The 15,418-nt window shown below is 39.8% G+C and overlaps 1 protein-coding gene across 1 annotated transcript; it reads left to right on the top strand.

The window, feature by feature from the left end:
• The first annotated feature begins 681 nt into the window (after window positions 1-681).
• Window positions 682-15,169, top strand: nup155 (nucleoporin 155). The gene is made up of 34 exons (XM_086300753.1): window positions 682-845; window positions 1,098-1,269; window positions 2,947-3,084; window positions 3,213-3,309; window positions 3,473-3,543; window positions 3,621-3,713; window positions 4,060-4,323; window positions 4,412-4,485; window positions 4,595-4,686; window positions 4,804-4,901; window positions 4,990-5,157; window positions 5,272-5,372; window positions 5,491-5,661; window positions 5,772-5,882; window positions 6,042-6,136; window positions 6,228-6,313; window positions 6,459-6,600; window positions 6,759-6,825; window positions 7,427-7,542; window positions 8,013-8,110; window positions 8,235-8,368; window positions 8,490-8,681; window positions 8,910-9,048; window positions 9,374-9,509; window positions 9,590-9,743; window positions 9,823-9,927; window positions 10,956-11,110; window positions 11,276-11,405; window positions 11,501-11,614; window positions 11,754-11,874; window positions 12,022-12,132; window positions 12,475-12,611; window positions 12,736-12,842; window positions 13,994-15,169. Exons 2-34 carry the CDS (start codon window positions 1,128-1,130, stop codon window positions 14,130-14,132), a joined length of 4,098 nt encoding a protein of 1,365 aa, XP_086156879.1. The 5' UTR covers window positions 682-845; window positions 1,098-1,127; the 3' UTR covers window positions 14,133-15,169.
• Window positions 15,170-15,418: the final 249 nt, after the last annotated feature.

Genomic DNA, 15,418 nt, shown 5'->3' with positions numbered 1-15,418 from the left:
TCCATACATACGGAGTAACAATCATTTAACTTCACAAACTATTGTTTGTTTCTTAACTAACTCCCAACCAAATTTAAAACTACACCGTAATGCCACTGAATCAATTATTTGTTATTAAAATATCATGATCTATTGTATAAAACGCCTTTCTTGATAGCCCAAACACACTGGGTTTTTTTTTTGTTTGTTTGTTTTGTCTAGGGAGTTTGTGACGTGTTTAGTTTAATAATGCCAGTGATGTTGATCTGTTTGAAATAAAACCATACTTAGTATCTGTCATTAGTTTATCGTTGTATCATGAGATTCAGCACACATTACACATATTCATAATTAATCACTATTTTTTGCAATAAAACATTATGTTACACTCGAAGGTTTAATTTTTGATTGCAAACCTTTTTTGAATGCATAATAAAACATAAAAGTTGCGTTTCTGCTTGAGAAACTAAAACTGCTGACCTTTGTAGAATGAGCGTCTCACGTTTAAAAAAAAAATCAAATTTACAAGAACAATTGAATACGTAGATTTGAAAACATCGTTAATTGAAACAGCACTGCAGATGAAACAGAATACAGCACGTCTTTCAATGGTTTAAGTGGTTATTTTACGGAATATTTTACAGCTCTTCTTGTGTATCTTTGGTGGATGGCAGTACAACACACTCTGAAGGAGACGAAGAAGAAGTTACACCGGAAATAACCCTTTCTCTACTCCTGTGCATGAGGTTGGCGGGCTGCTAGCTGTATATGTGTATTGGGGGTAATTCTTTGAATTTTGCTGCTCAACTGATCAACTCAACTCGTTGACCTAACACACCAGAAACACGCGGAATCGTTTCATTTGGGTAAAGCAATGACCGCACTTTTAAATGCTTTATTTCACTCTTAGCTGGCAGTTAGCTGTATGCTAAATAATAGGTTCTTAGTGGCAGCAGAAAGCTAACCGGTGTTCTGTCAACTAGCTAACATTAGCTAGCAGCAACTGGAAAAAAAAGTTAAAGTTTTTGGTGTATCGCTTGATTATTTCTCTCGGGTATTTACGGAGGGCATCTGGCCAAATTGTGCAGTCGATTAATTGTGAACTGCTTTTTGTGCAGATAGGATAGGTGAGCGGTGGTTGCCCAGCCATGCCGTCCCCCGCTGGACCCAGCAGCCCCGCCGCTGCGCTCGCTGAAGCCCTGGAGAACTCCTCACGGCTCATCGACAGACACCTGCAGGATGACCGATGCTTTCCCGACCTGTCAGAACTGCTCGGAGTCCCCTCACACAGTAAGCTAAGGCGAAGGAAAGACCTAATGATAGCTGTTTGTTTACAGCTCATGCAACACTAAGAGTAGAGGAAAAACTGGGATGGATAATGTCGGTGAAAGCAAATGTTGCAGGAGGTTTTGGACAAAACTTTCCTACAGAGGATCTGAGCAGCAGTTGTTGCTCATGTGTGTGTAAAATACAGATTTCAGGAGTGACTGTGGGAAATATGGATGTGTTTGGGTGAAGAGAGACAGTTTAAAAAGTTCAGGGTGATGTGTTGAAAAGCATGAAAATGTGAAGGTTTAGCACTTAGGGTTTTTTTTTTTAATTAAATGATTTAAGGCAAAAAGCTTTATCAAAATATGTGGTTAAACTCCCGTAGATCATCTCATTGTAAGAATGTATTCTCCATATGTGATTCTTTTTTTGTTTGGTTATTATTATTATTTTATTTAACTGTAAAAGGAGGAAAGCGAAATCTGCTCCACAGATTTATAAGCAAATGAAGCATCTCTATGTTACGCTTGCATCATGGTATTTTATTTTAAGGGGCTAAATTATTCTGTTGCTCAGTAGTTAAAAAGATAGATAAGGGAAATGCAAAGTTCACATTGGAATTATTTCATATCACTTGACCAAGTTTTGGATAAAATTCTCAGCCTAACCATCTCTGATTTTCCTGACAAAAATTCGAAAGCCAGGGTACACCTTTGACATGTTTCCAGTCTGTTGAAGGGCTAGCAGATAGTGACAGGCAACCATTAACTCTCACATTTACACCTTTAGAAGTTTAGGCAATCACCTATTAACCTAACCCCATGCATGTCTTTGGACTGTGGGAGGAAGCTGGAGTACCAGGGGACACTGGGAGAACATGCAAACGCCACACTGGATTTGAACCCGGTGCCTTCTTGCTGTGAGACAACAGTGCTAACTGCGCTCCTTATTATCAGTTTGTTTTTGTGTTTAGGGGGCATTTTTAAGACACCATTTTCTGTGGAGCCATTTTCATATATTGTAGGTAGTTCTCCTAGTAGCTAAGTAGTCGTTCAAATATTTTAGGCCAAATATCTGCTGATGTGACTGAAGGAATATGCAATTTCAAAAGTGTAGCTGAAGTTCAACATATATTTCTGACAGCGTGAATTTTGATGAAAATTGTAATAGTTTTTGGAACACAGATTTCCGTATATGAGGTGTTTTCTGTACTACCAAATTACTCATATCAGATGAATGGTTCGTTGATATTCCAGACCCGCCCCCCAGAAAACCCGCCAAAACATCACCGTAACAACTTAATTGTTACTTCTTCTTCTTTTTTCTTTTTTTTGCAAAGATTTGGTGTCTTTGTTTATAACTTCAGCCTCACTTTCTCAGCATGACTTTTAAAAAATATATATTTTTACAGATGGTATTTAAGAGAGCTTAAATTTCACAATGTGAGTGTCATGCACTAGGCTAAAAGCTAAAGCCTGTCAGCTTCCTTATTTGGAAGTGTAGTCCTGGAATTTTCTTCAGGAAAACCAGAGACGGCCAAGCTTGATGCATTTGGTCAGTTGATATAGAATGAACCATTGTCTTAACACCTTTCAGTGTAACATCTTTATATATTTCAACAACTATATTGCTTACCTTATTTTACAGTGATGGAGAAAAACTTAATACTATAAACAGACTTCCTGTTGTTCTTCACAGATATGCCGTCCCTCTCTGGGGTGTCAGATATGGACTACCCACTCCAGGGGCCTGGTTTACTCAGTGTGCCTAACCTGCCAGAGCTCAGTGCAGTCCGCCGAGTCCCTCTGCCACCTGAGCTCGTGGAGCAATTCAGCCGTATCCTTTCGTTCATTCAGGAAAAACAAATGCAATGATTTTCATCTGACATATCGAGTAGAAAATATGTTCATTGCACTTGTGTTTGTTCCACAAGTAATACGAGTTTCAGCTTAACCAACTTGTAGACATGCAGTTCAACTGCATGATGGGAGTTTTCCCTGAAATTTCTCGAGCGTGGCTTACAATCGACAATGACATCTTTATGTGGAATTACGAAGATGGGTGCGTACCTCTTGGATAAAACAGGACTGACTGACTTTTACAAACCAAGTCGAGTGCACAAACTCTGCTAATATTATTAGTAATAATATTTTTGTTGAGAGTCTTTATTGATGATAAAACCAGGAGTTGAGGCATTTTTTTTCTCTTTTTTTATTCCTTGCAGAGGAGACGTGGCCTATTTTGATGGCCTGATTGAAACTATTTTGGCAGTCGGCCTAGTAAAACCAAAACAAGGTACGCCTAGGCACTCGCAAAGCATTTGTCATCTTTTGTTTGAGTAATTCTTATGGGTTCTGTTTTTCTTTTCTCAGGGATTTTACAGCCACACATTCACTACCTCTTAGTATTGGCCACTTCTGTGGACGTGGTCATCCTTGGGCTCAGTTTCCCCAAAGGTCAAGCTGGTAAGTGATTCCTCATCAGAATTTTTGTAATATTTTGTAGGTAAAAGAAAAGGTTTTCCTTTTAACATTAATAGTTACACATTCCATCTCAAATCCTGCAGCAACCCTGGTATTAAGCAGCAGTACATTAAATTATATCCAGCTGTTTTAAAGGCATGTATTCAGTTTGTTACCATTTACATTGTCAGCTATATAACAACAAATGCCAGAAAAGCACACTTTTAAGAATCGGTGTGAGGATATTTGTATGGATGTCAGAGTTGGGTAATGGGAGTAGTGCCTATGATATCATGATGTGCTTACGCTGGTTTATCTGGGTCATATTTGTGTCTCTCTCTTGTTTCAGGGTTGAATGACAGCATGTCTGGTGGGATGCAGCTGCTACCAGACCCTCTGTTCTCAATCCCCACAGACAACACCTACATCCTATCCATCACCTCCACAGATCTGGGACGCATCTTTATGGCGGGGAAGGACGGCTGCCTCTATGAGATCGCTTACCAGGCTGAGGCAGGCTGGCTGAGCCAACGCTGCAGAAAAATCAACCACTCTAAGAGCTCTCTGTCCTTCCTAATCCCTTCTGTTCTTCAGTTCTCCTTCTCTGAAGATGGTAAGGAGCAGGTTCACGTTTCCAGGTGGAGTGAAATATATCTGCCTGATTAAAGCTGACTGGAACATTTTGTTGCTTCTCTCCACAGATCCCATTGTGCAGATTGCAATAGATAACTCTCGTAACACACTTTTCACACGCTCAGAAAAAGGTGTCCTTCAGGTATGAGGCACATTTTGTGCGTACATATCTTTCTGATCGGCCCGGAAAGCAATAAATGTGCAGTAATCACCTGTCGTTTTAAATAATGAAATACTTTCATATTTTTCAGGTGTATGACCTGGGTGCTGACGGACAAGGAATGAGTCGCGTGGCAACAATGTCACAGAGTTCAATTGTTGCGGCTGCTGGAAACATTGCGAGGCATGTTTTAGTTTAATAAACATCAATCAAGCTTCTTTTTGTGTTGTTATCCGCTCAGAGGAGAGTATTTCTTTTTTTTCTCTGCCTATTTGAAAAATTCAGTTTTTCCATTTTCAGGACAATAGATCGTTCGGTCTTCAAACCCATCGTACAGATCTCTGTGATTGACAGATCAGAGTCCTCAGATTGCCATCTTCTTGCCGTCACCCACGCAGGTATGTTATGAAATATTAATCAGTATGAGATGAAATACTAGAATACATGCATTATGTATCGGTCTGTACTGATACTGTGTTTCTGCAGGTGTGCGTCTCTACTTCAGCACTACACCTTTTGCACCTCCGCACCAGAAGAACGTTGCAGTGCGACCTAGCCTACTAGCTATGGTACACGTTCGCCTTCCTCCAGGTTTTTCTGCCTCCTCTACCCTCCAGAAACCCTCCAAAGTACATAAGGCACTACACAGCAAAGGTAATAAGCAAATGGCACTCAGATCCTGAATCATTTATTTGTTCGTTCAGTAACGTACCGGGGCTTCGTTGGCAAGGAACCACATCTGTCTTTAATACATTTGAAATCTATCAGGTGTTCTTCTTATGGCTGCTTCTGAGACAGAGGACAGTGACATTCTGTGGTGCATCAATCACGACTCCTTTCCATTCAAGAAGCCCTTAATGGAGACGCAGGTTAGCACAAAAAAAGTCATGCAATGAATAAATTAAATGTATGTTTTCCCTTTCTTTGGCACTTTGTTAGATACTGATCAGTTTATCTGTCATGTTCGCTGCACATGTTGCATTGCAGATGATGTCTAATGTAGATGGACACTCTTGGGCTCTTTGTGCCATTAATGAGGAGCGACCGGCCAATTTTTTTACTCCGCTGAACAAGGACCATATCCCCATCACCAGTTCTCCTGTGGTGGTCCAGCAGCACAACATCCCTCCACAGAAGTTTGTCCTCCTCTCTGCAAAGGTTAAAATTGTTGTCATGATGCTTCATGTTGCATACGTAAACTTAATCTTGTTACAGTGTGACAAGACATTATCATAACTGTACAACTAAAAGTGTCAAATCTCCTTCAGGGGAGTCATATTTTTCAAAAGCTGAGACCAGTAGATCAGCTCCGTCACCTCCTGGTGAGCTGTGCTGGAGGGGAAAGTGAAGAAATTGAACGCTTCTTCAAGCTCCACCGGGTAAAATCACAATGACAATCACTGTGTAATGTTTTATAATCCCCTTATCATACCATGTAGCAGTAAGCCTATGCATGTGACTAGCTAGCAGCCTTTGTGACACACAGACACCTTCATCACATGCAACATATTTTTGAATCATTACTGTTTTCTGTACAGGAGGAGCAGGCTTGTGCCACAGCCTTAATCCTCGCTTGCTCCAGTGCTGCTTGCGACAGAGAGGTTTCACAATGGGCTACCAGAGCCTTCTTCAGGTCAGTTAATGGTTTGATATATGTAAATATTTCCAGTCGTTCACAGTGTGCACAAACTAAAGTCAGTGCTGTTTTTTACTATTTTGATCAGATATGGAGGAGAAGCACAGATGAGATTTCCTGCAGCCTTGGCGTCACCCAGTACTGTTGGGCCTGTGATGAGCTCTCCAGCACCGGGTAAATGAACAAACATTTTGCTGTGTCCACCTGGCTGGTGGGATGTGACCAGATCATGCAAAACAAGATCTGTACGTGAAGAAAACAATCATTTTAATCGCTAACTATAATATTTACCATCGTGCATTATTAATGCCCCCTTCAGGTATTATACCCCCAGCACTGGCCACACCCTTTGCATCAATGCAGTCTGGCTCTGCCCCCATCACACCTATGTCAGCTGGCCCTGAGGTGATTTTCTCCGGGAAGCACAACGGCATTTGCATCTACTTTGCACGCATTCTCGGGTTAGTAAAGCCTGTCATCATTTGTCACATTTTTCTGGGTCACAGCTTAAATACTCAGCCTCTGATTCAAAGCTTTGGTTGCTGATGTGTGTTGATGTTGTCCTTAAACTGCTGAGTCACATGTCTTCCTCTCCTGTTTTCCTGCTGACTCTGAACAGAAATATTTGGGATGGCAGCCTTGCTGTCGAGAAAACTATCAGCAAAGGGAATCAGACTGTCAGTATTGTAAGTAACATTACAGTTACATTTACTCACAGCAGAATTGTTTGGATTGTAAAAAAAATCTTGGATGTCAAGATAATTTTCTCCGGTTGAATGGAAATAAAATTTGTGCCCCTGTCAGCCCGTCCCCCTGGTTCATTCGAAATCTGGATTAGCTTTCCTTTTATTAGAGATCTTGTCTTTGACACTTGATTGGTGCTTGCCACTGGATTTGCATGTTAAGGACCTGGTTTGTTCTTGCTTTCGTCAGCTGAGAAATATTAGTTTTATTTCTAAATCTGTCCTGTAATTCACTCTTTAACGAGCTTTTACTGAGGCAGGTAGATCGTCTGCAGTTTGGATGATCTACAGAAGATCCTCCCAAACGTTCCCATGTCATACCTCTACTGATCTCATTGCTCCCAATCAAGTTTAGAATTCAATCTGTGAGCTCAGTGGATTCATTTAGCATTTTATTTGTCCTTATTGTCGTTCTTTTGTGGTTTTTATTTGATGTGAAGCTCCTTGTGATTTTTATTTTGAATGGCGCTAAGTAAATAAAACTATTCCTATCTCTTACATGTTGTTAATAATTAACACTAGCTTTCATCCTTTACCCCCACAGTTGGAAAGCAGTGTTAATTCATTTGATGTGGAGTCAGTCCTTCACGAGCTCTGCGGCTTGCAGGAGTTTCTGGATAAAAACTCTCAGTTCAGTCCCTCCTCTCTCGGTGCTGCAAGGTGAAGCTCCTTACAGATTTGTTTATTCTTATTTTGAGTTAATAGCTGTATTGATACCTCAGAAAGTTGTTAGATCTTTTGCAACATTGCCTTCAAATTAAAGGAGTAGAATAATATAAATGTAAAAAGAATTAAAGATTTCCTTCAGTTCAGTGAGCAGAATACATGATGTAACACCAGCTGGGATATGAACAGATGGTTTAACTTTGCTGAATGTTTTAGTCTGCGGAGAACAGTTCAGCTCAGGTGATTAAGGACTGAAAAAGGTATCAAATGAAGTTCTGTTTAGATGAGACGTCCCCTCAAACTAGCTTCTGTTCAAAACCCTCAAAAAACCAAAACACTTTCCTTTTTGATGTTAATGCACAAAACAGGATCTGTAGATGCTAAAAAGATAAAAATATACTTCAACAGACTCTTGTTTCCTATCTCTCTTGTATAACATCTGTGTTGTTTCCTCTTATCTTCAGCTCCCCTGCCAACCTGCAGCAAAGGCTGCTGGGATTCATGCGTCCTGATGGAGCCAGCTCTCAGCAGGTTCAGCAGGAACTCCAGAGGAAATATCACAGTGAGTCATGAATACAGGCTTCATTTTTTCCCCTGAATATTTTTTTTATTACACTATATATAAATGTGGGAAAGGAAACACAGTGTAAGTTTTTTTTTTTTTCCTTTGTCATTTCCGTTTCCAGCCAAGGCTCAAGTCTATGAGAAAGTGTCCCTGCAGGCCATCCAGCAGTTAGTGCATCGCTCATATCAGACTCTGGCCCTCTGGAAGCTTCTCTGTGATCATCAGTTCAGCCTCATTATGTCTGAGCTGCCAAAGGTGCATATGTGCACTGCAAACAGATGCTCATACCCCTGCAGTAAAACCTGGTATTCAATTGAAGCTCCCCGTTGTTTTTGGAGTGCTCCTTTGTCATTCTGCCATTTCTTGTTATTTGCAGGAGTTTCAAGAGCAGATGAAGGGAGCAAGTTTTAAAGATGTTGTGATAAGGGGCAAGGAGTTATCTGGAGCGCTCATCACAGGACTCATTAATGTCTATATCAAAGATAACGCCTCCGTGGATGCTATCAGCAATCACCTGCGCGACATCTGTCCGCTGCTGTACAGCAGCGATGACAGCGTTTGCTCCAAGGTTCGTACACACACCTTTTTTTTTTCCACCTCTGTGTTAAGTATAGTTACAATTATTGCTGCTTCAGGGGTATCACATTCTTACTTTATTGATGTGTGCGTCTTGTTTTCACATTTCTTATAATCATGGTATTTTTTAAGGCAATGAGGTCTTGTACTAAGAGGTTATTGATTTATCCACATCGATTCATGTGTCTCAGCACTGAATTTGCTCTTGTCCCCCACTCAGGCTAATGAGTTGCTGCAGAGCTCCAAGCAGATCCAGAATAAAGCAGATAAAGAGAGAACACTGAGAGAGTCTTTACGGCTCTACCAACAGATCAGCCAGCACACAGACCTCCCACTTGTTTGCTCCCAGTACAGACAGGGTAAGGAGATGCAAGACATCTCCACTATCTCTGTGTATATGTGTATGTATGTATATATATATATATATATATATATATATATATATATATATATATATATATATATATATATATATATATATGTATATGTATATGTATATATATATATATATATGTATATATATGTATATATATGTATATATATGTATATATATGTATATATGTATATATATGTATATATATGTATATATATGTATATATGTATGTATATGTATATATATATATATATGTATATATATACATACTGTTCGTGAGATTTATTTTCTAACGCTGCTTATCTTCTCAGTGCGTTTCTACGAGGGAATCCTGGAGTTGTGTCTCACTGCGGCAGAGAAGAAGGATCCACAGAGGCTAGGGCCTCATTTCTACAAGAATGGAGAACCTGAGCAGGACAGAGTGGGACAGCAGGCCTTCCAGGAAAGGTAGAAGAAGCCTTAAACAAATCACCCACATCAGAGATGTAGTCATCACCGTTCTTTATCTTTGCTTTTTAAACCTCCAGACTTTCATGTTATAAGTGCATCACAGACACCATGCAGGAGCTGGTGAACCAGAGCAAAGCTGCCCCACAGTCCCCCAGTGTCCCTAAACAGCCCGGTCCTCCTGTCATGACCTCGGACCCCAACATGCTCAGCAATGAGGAAGCGACAGCTCATGTGAGTAGGAGTTTCTCTCATTTCTTTCTGCTGCACTGTGTATCATCTTCATTTCTAATAAAAATCTGTTCCTGTGTAGTTTGAGCAGATGCTGGGTTTGGCCCAGAGGTCTCAGGACGAGCTGTTTCACATCGCGCTCTACAACTGGCTGATTCAGGCCGACCTGACTGACAAGCTGCTCGAGGTACTGTCTGCTTGCTCGTAAATGTTTTGTTTCAGTAAAGCTTGTTTTACCTTTTCATTTTTCTTTCTCTTTTTAGTTGGCAGACATCGGTTCTTACATCAGTTTAGATCAGGGGTAGGCAATTCCAGGCCTCGAGGGCCGGTGTCCTGCAGGTTTTAGATCTCACCTTGGGTCAACACACCTGAATCACATGATTAGTTCATTACCAGGCCTCTGGAGAACCTCAGGAGCTAATTTAGCCATTTAAATCAGCTGTGTTGGTTCAAGGACACATCTAAAACCTGCTGGGACACCGGCCCTCGAGGCCTGGAGTTGCCCACCCATGGTTTAGATTCTATTTTCAACCAGATTTTATTGCCCCAAACATAACAGCTAATATACATGGAAGACAGGTGCTGAGAAAATCTGAAATTTATAAGAGAACAAATGAAAGGAAAAAATAGTTTCTTTAAATTCAAATTAATCAAGTAATGAATTAATTTCTAGTTTTAATTTGTTTGTAGATTATTATTTAGATTTTTAAATAAAGCTCCTCATTTATTTGCTTTCCCAAATGACCTTTCTATTTATTCATGAATGTTTCACATCTCCTTTTTATTGATTCATCCAAAGCTTTTGCACCTCAATTTCATTCAAAGAAATTGTTTTATGAAAAAAATATATAAATGAAGATGTATAAAAATCAACTGGTGTGTAAAAAAAACTAGGAGAATTAAAACCGATTTAAATACTTATCAAGGCAAGTTGAAACTACATTTTTTTTAAAAAAATAAAAAATGTTTGATTCCTAAAATGTCTTTCACTTGACGTAAAAACTCCCCTAAAATAATAAAAAAATGAATAGAAAAATGTTTAAATCTAACATTTTACTGCATATTCAGTGTTGTTTTACTCTGATTCTTGCAGTTTTATTTTTTACACCTCCACACATTTGTGTATGAACAAATTGAAGATGCCTTTTGGCATTGTCATGGTGATTGCACACCAGTATATGATACCCGTGTTTGTCCCTGTGCTCTGCGGTCCAGGTGAATTCTCCATACTTGGAAGAACATCTGCTGCATATGATCAAGCAGGACCAGAGTAAAGTTCATAATATGGACCTCCTGTGGCGCTACTACGAGAAGAATCGTAACTTTGGCAAAGCTGCCCGCGTACTGGCCCGCCTCGCCGACATGCACAGGTTCGGACACAGCAGTGCAATGCCAACGCCACAACATGCAACACATTTACATGGAAAATTGGCCACCTCCAACACTGACTCCTTCAGCAAGTGTATACGTTATATTCAACTTATTAAAAAACAATTTAGAAAAAGTACCTTGATGTTTGCACTCTGATCATGTAGCACGGAGATCTCACTGAAGCAGCGTTTGGAGTACATCGCTCGAGCCATCCTGTCTGCGAAGAGTTCATCCTCTATCTCAGCTCAGGCATCTGACGGAGAGTTCCTCCATGAGCTGGAGGAGAAGATGGAGGTAACCCTGACGTTGTAACGCTTACAGTGAAAGAAATCCTAGCCTGAAATTCAGCACATTCTGCTCACGCTCTGTCTACTTCCTGTCTGCCATAGCTTGTGCGTATCCAAGTACAGATACAGGAAACCTTGATCAGACAGTACTCCCATCATCCCTCTGTGAAAAATGTCATCTCTCAGTTGGACTCGGAACTAATGGACATCACAAAGGTAACGTGCAACTGTGGAACAGAGAAGAGTGTTTTTAGGAGTATTTTAACACGCTAGCCCTAATTTAAAGGTGATGGATAAAGAGTTTTGTTTTTACAGTGAATAGAAATTTGTTTGTGGAACTGTTTTTGTTGCATAGCTCTATGGAGAGTTTGCCGATCATTTCAAATTGTCTGAATGCAAACTGGCCATCATTCACTGCGCTGGACACTCTGACCCGATCCTGGTGCACTCGCTGTGGCAGGAGATTTTGGAGAAAGGTGAGCGAAATGTCAAGATCCTGCAAAAATGCAACCTGGGACACACCCCCCCCCCCCCCTCTCACACCCACACACACCCTTTCTGCTTTATATTTATGTATTTTTTTGCATGCTTTATATCTCACTTATGCCTCTTCTCTCTTTCAGAACTGGAAGATACTGTGGCCATGAGTCCAGTAGATAGAATGAGGTCTCTTAATCTGAAGCTGGTATCGCTTGGAAAGATTTATGCTGGAACACCGAGATATTTCCCTTTGGGTAAGCTGTAATTACATTGAGTTTTAGTCTGATTAAAATTTGCCAGCTTGCACTTTAAAATTTTGTCAACAGTAATATAATTGGAGTTCCCTTTAGCATCATTTATGTCAGCATGTCTCTGGTGTGCAGGTCTGTAGGGTCATGTTGGTGATTAAGGCAATTGTTTAATTATCCTCCTTTTTATAACCAGCATGTTCAAGCTTGTCATGCCTATGGAGGCATTTATTAATTTTATATAAATCATCGGTACTTGCATGCATGCACATAATCAATTACGTACCCGGGAGTGAACATATTGCTGAGTATGCGATGCTAAGGAGCTGATGTGTCCTGTGATTGCAGAGTTTCTAGTAAAGTTCCTGGAGCAGGAGGTTTGCCGGCTCAACTGGGATGTGGGATTCGTTACATCCACTATGCAGGAGATTGGAGTGCAGTTGCCACGTCTGTTGGAAGTCTATGACCAGCTCTTCAAAACTCGGGTACATGCAGTACCCTGTGACTTTTTAAGCTGAACTTTCTTTTAGTCTGTTCAGTAATGATCCACCTATCTCAATGAATCAAAAAAACCAACCCTTTGTTTGTTTGTTTCTAAATTTTTCATAGGATCCTTGCTGGCAACGTCTGAGGAAACCGCTTCATTTAGTGGAGTGTATCCATGTACTTCTCTCAGGATATGTAGAAGACCCCAGCAGGGTACCAACTTATGACAGGTAATTACGGTCTGTTCAGCTCCTGGCCTGTAGTGGCTGCGGTAGTGTTCACAGCATTAACCTAAGGTCCCCAGTGAGCATTACTATCACAACTGTTGCCATCAGTCAGTGTGTAAGCTGATTATTTTATTTCTTTTAGAGACGATACACATTCATCAACATTACTGTACATGTGCCAGTGTTGGTTAAATCTCTGTTGAACTTTTGTCCCCTGGACAGATGTTGAAAGGAAAAAAAGCACACTGTTTAAATTTAAAAGTCCATGAAAATGAACCATATACAATAAAAACCACTAATATTAAATAGTACTGGAATAGGGAGTTTAAGTTTGCGCAGAGGCAGTTAAAACACAATCCCTTAATCTCTCTTGTACTACAGATGAACCTGTGAAACTTTAACCGAGATTACATACAAAGAAGTCATAAGAGGCATGCTTTTGTTTACTCATTGGGGGTGAAGATCAGAACTGAGAACCTCTCAGGCCCAGATTATTCTCCATTTTGGACAAGGACAGCTGCAGATCCAATGCACGAGCAGGCATTCCTGTAGTCTTCCTTCTGGTAGTCTGCTGGCTATGCACATGTGTAGTTGGTACGTTAAAATATAAATTCTCCAGGGACGAGTCTGGCGAGACATTTACACCGGAAAGTATGATCTTGGTTTATTTTCAAGACTTTAGATAAAATCTTAAGCTAAATTTTAAATGCTGTGAGCACAGGAAGAAAGTACTTAAAAAGCGTAACAGAGAGTAATGACGCTGAACATTTTTTTTTAAGTAAGTGAATACATTTTCTAATTTTACACCAAAAATAGAAAATGTATTAAATGTTCCATAAAAGGAGCAAAATGATCACGCTTTAAATACAGGTCTTATCTTGATCACACTAGTGTTTTTTGTTACCCCCCCCCTCTTCAGTGTGATGCATTTTTGCTGTTTCTAAGCAACAGATCATGCCCATCATGCCAGCTCCCAGCAGGCAGTCAGATACCGTGGACAAACATGTAAAACCTCACCTCGTTTGGCCACGTGTGATGTTTAGTTTGCACTTTGATCATTTCTCTGTGATTTATTCAGGTCAGAGTTCACTAAGACTATATGAAGCATCCCATTTCCAAACATTGCAAAGTTGTTTTTGTTTTGTTTTTTGCAGACGTCGCTTCACTAACGTGTGTCTTGACAACATCTGCGGTTACCTCGTGGAGCTGCAGTCCCTGAGCCCAAACTCTGTCCTTCAACAAACCATCGGCAACTTCAAGTCCCTGCAGGCAAAGCTGGAGAAACTCCACTGATGTAACTGTGGTCAAGAGACGGGTGACTTGTGGGTGTTGCCCTGTTGGCCTTAAGTGAAAACTGCTGATTTAAAGTGTGTTTACATTGTCAGCAAAGGACAATATGATGATGACGTTTGTATTACAAAGTAGAGTTTGGCTCTTTTTTCCCCTCCAGTTTGTTTTGCAGCTTGGAGAGACAGGTTTTTATAACTTATTTGATACATTTTGTTAGTTTAAACATTATGCAGAAATACAACCTTGGAAAGAATGACTGTTATTTGCATTGTGTGCAAATAACAGTCATATATCTAAAGATGAGAAGACACTTTTTTCATCACAAATATGAAATCCCTTTAAATTTTACAGCTTATTGGTTATAGTGGAAATGCAGTTATGTGATGGTTGATTTTTCTGGTAAAATGTCCCCAACTGAAGCCATTTCTTCACAGGGGAATGATTTTGATTGTTCTATTGCCTGTCTGCAAACAGTTTAGTTTTATATGTTGTAATTATGTACATAACTTGGCCATAATGCCGTCGTTTCTGCCACAAGTCATTTACACATTTCATTTTATTATTTACAATGAATGTTTTGTCTGCTTGGGCGTTAGATTTAACGGTGCCATTGTGTGTGAGTGCTTTTTTTGTGATTGTTTTGAAAGCAGAACGATTTTTTAACTCTGCAAACTTTGGCCCACTTGGAAGAAAAATAAATAAAACTCATTTTTAATGAAATAAAACAGAACTTTTGAGGATGTTTTCAAAACACTACACAGAAACTAGGTGTTGTCTGTGAACTAGACACACACGTGTTCTTGGTTGAGATATATCTGTGTGAAACTCTACAAATGATCAGCAGAAAGGGGCATTTAATTGCTTTGGGTGGATGTGACACTGTTTACATAATTATCTTTAATTGACTCCCTCACTCATGCTTTCTTAGAAACATCAACCCTACAAGGCAGTAATTGCTAAATTACAATTAGCTGTGTGTTGGAGTACACAATTGTGTTTTGATTCTTAGCCTCATGAGAAATAAACAGATTTTGACCTGATGTTGGGTTTATTTTTGTTGGTATACTTGCACACGCTCCAGTATAGTAAGCCATGCATAATGTCTGTGAGGGAAAATGTCTGAAGGTTTGCATCTGTTTTCCTAATGCTTGAATGTTTTTGTAGAAACCTAAGCCAGAACAAATACAGGGTTTTCCTGGAGTATGTGTAAACATTTTCCATTTGATTGTTTTAGACCCATGATTGTCAGATATGTGTTTTTATAGCTGAAAAGTAGCAAACTGAACATA

The sequence above is a fragment of the Aulonocara sp. 'chitande type north' Nkhata Bay genome, linkage group LG7 (assembly GCF_057382095.1).
Source record: "Aulonocara sp. 'chitande type north' Nkhata Bay isolate Kocher_YH1m ecotype deep benthic linkage group LG7, A_spYH_male_GT1.1, whole genome shotgun sequence".
Classification (NCBI taxonomy): Eukaryota; Metazoa; Chordata; class Actinopteri; order Cichliformes; family Cichlidae; genus Aulonocara; species Aulonocara sp. 'chitande type north' Nkhata Bay.
The sequence above is the reverse complement of the archived record's forward strand: the minus strand, read 5'-3'. Positions and strand labels throughout refer to the sequence as shown.

Excerpts from the sequence above, each read along its gene's own strand:
- nup155 (XM_086300753.1), top strand. The coding sequence starts at position 1,128 with ATGCCGTCCCCCGCTGGACCCAGCAGCCCCGCCGCTGCGCTCGCTGAA. Across the intron at positions 6,314-6,458 it reads GATGAGCTCTCCAGCACCGG|GTATTATACCCCCAGCACTG; the intron begins GTAAATGAACAA and ends TGCCCCCTTCAG. Across the intron at positions 8,682-8,909 it reads ATGACAGCGTTTGCTCCAAG|GCTAATGAGTTGCTGCAGAG; the intron begins GTTCGTACACAC and ends TCCCCCACTCAG.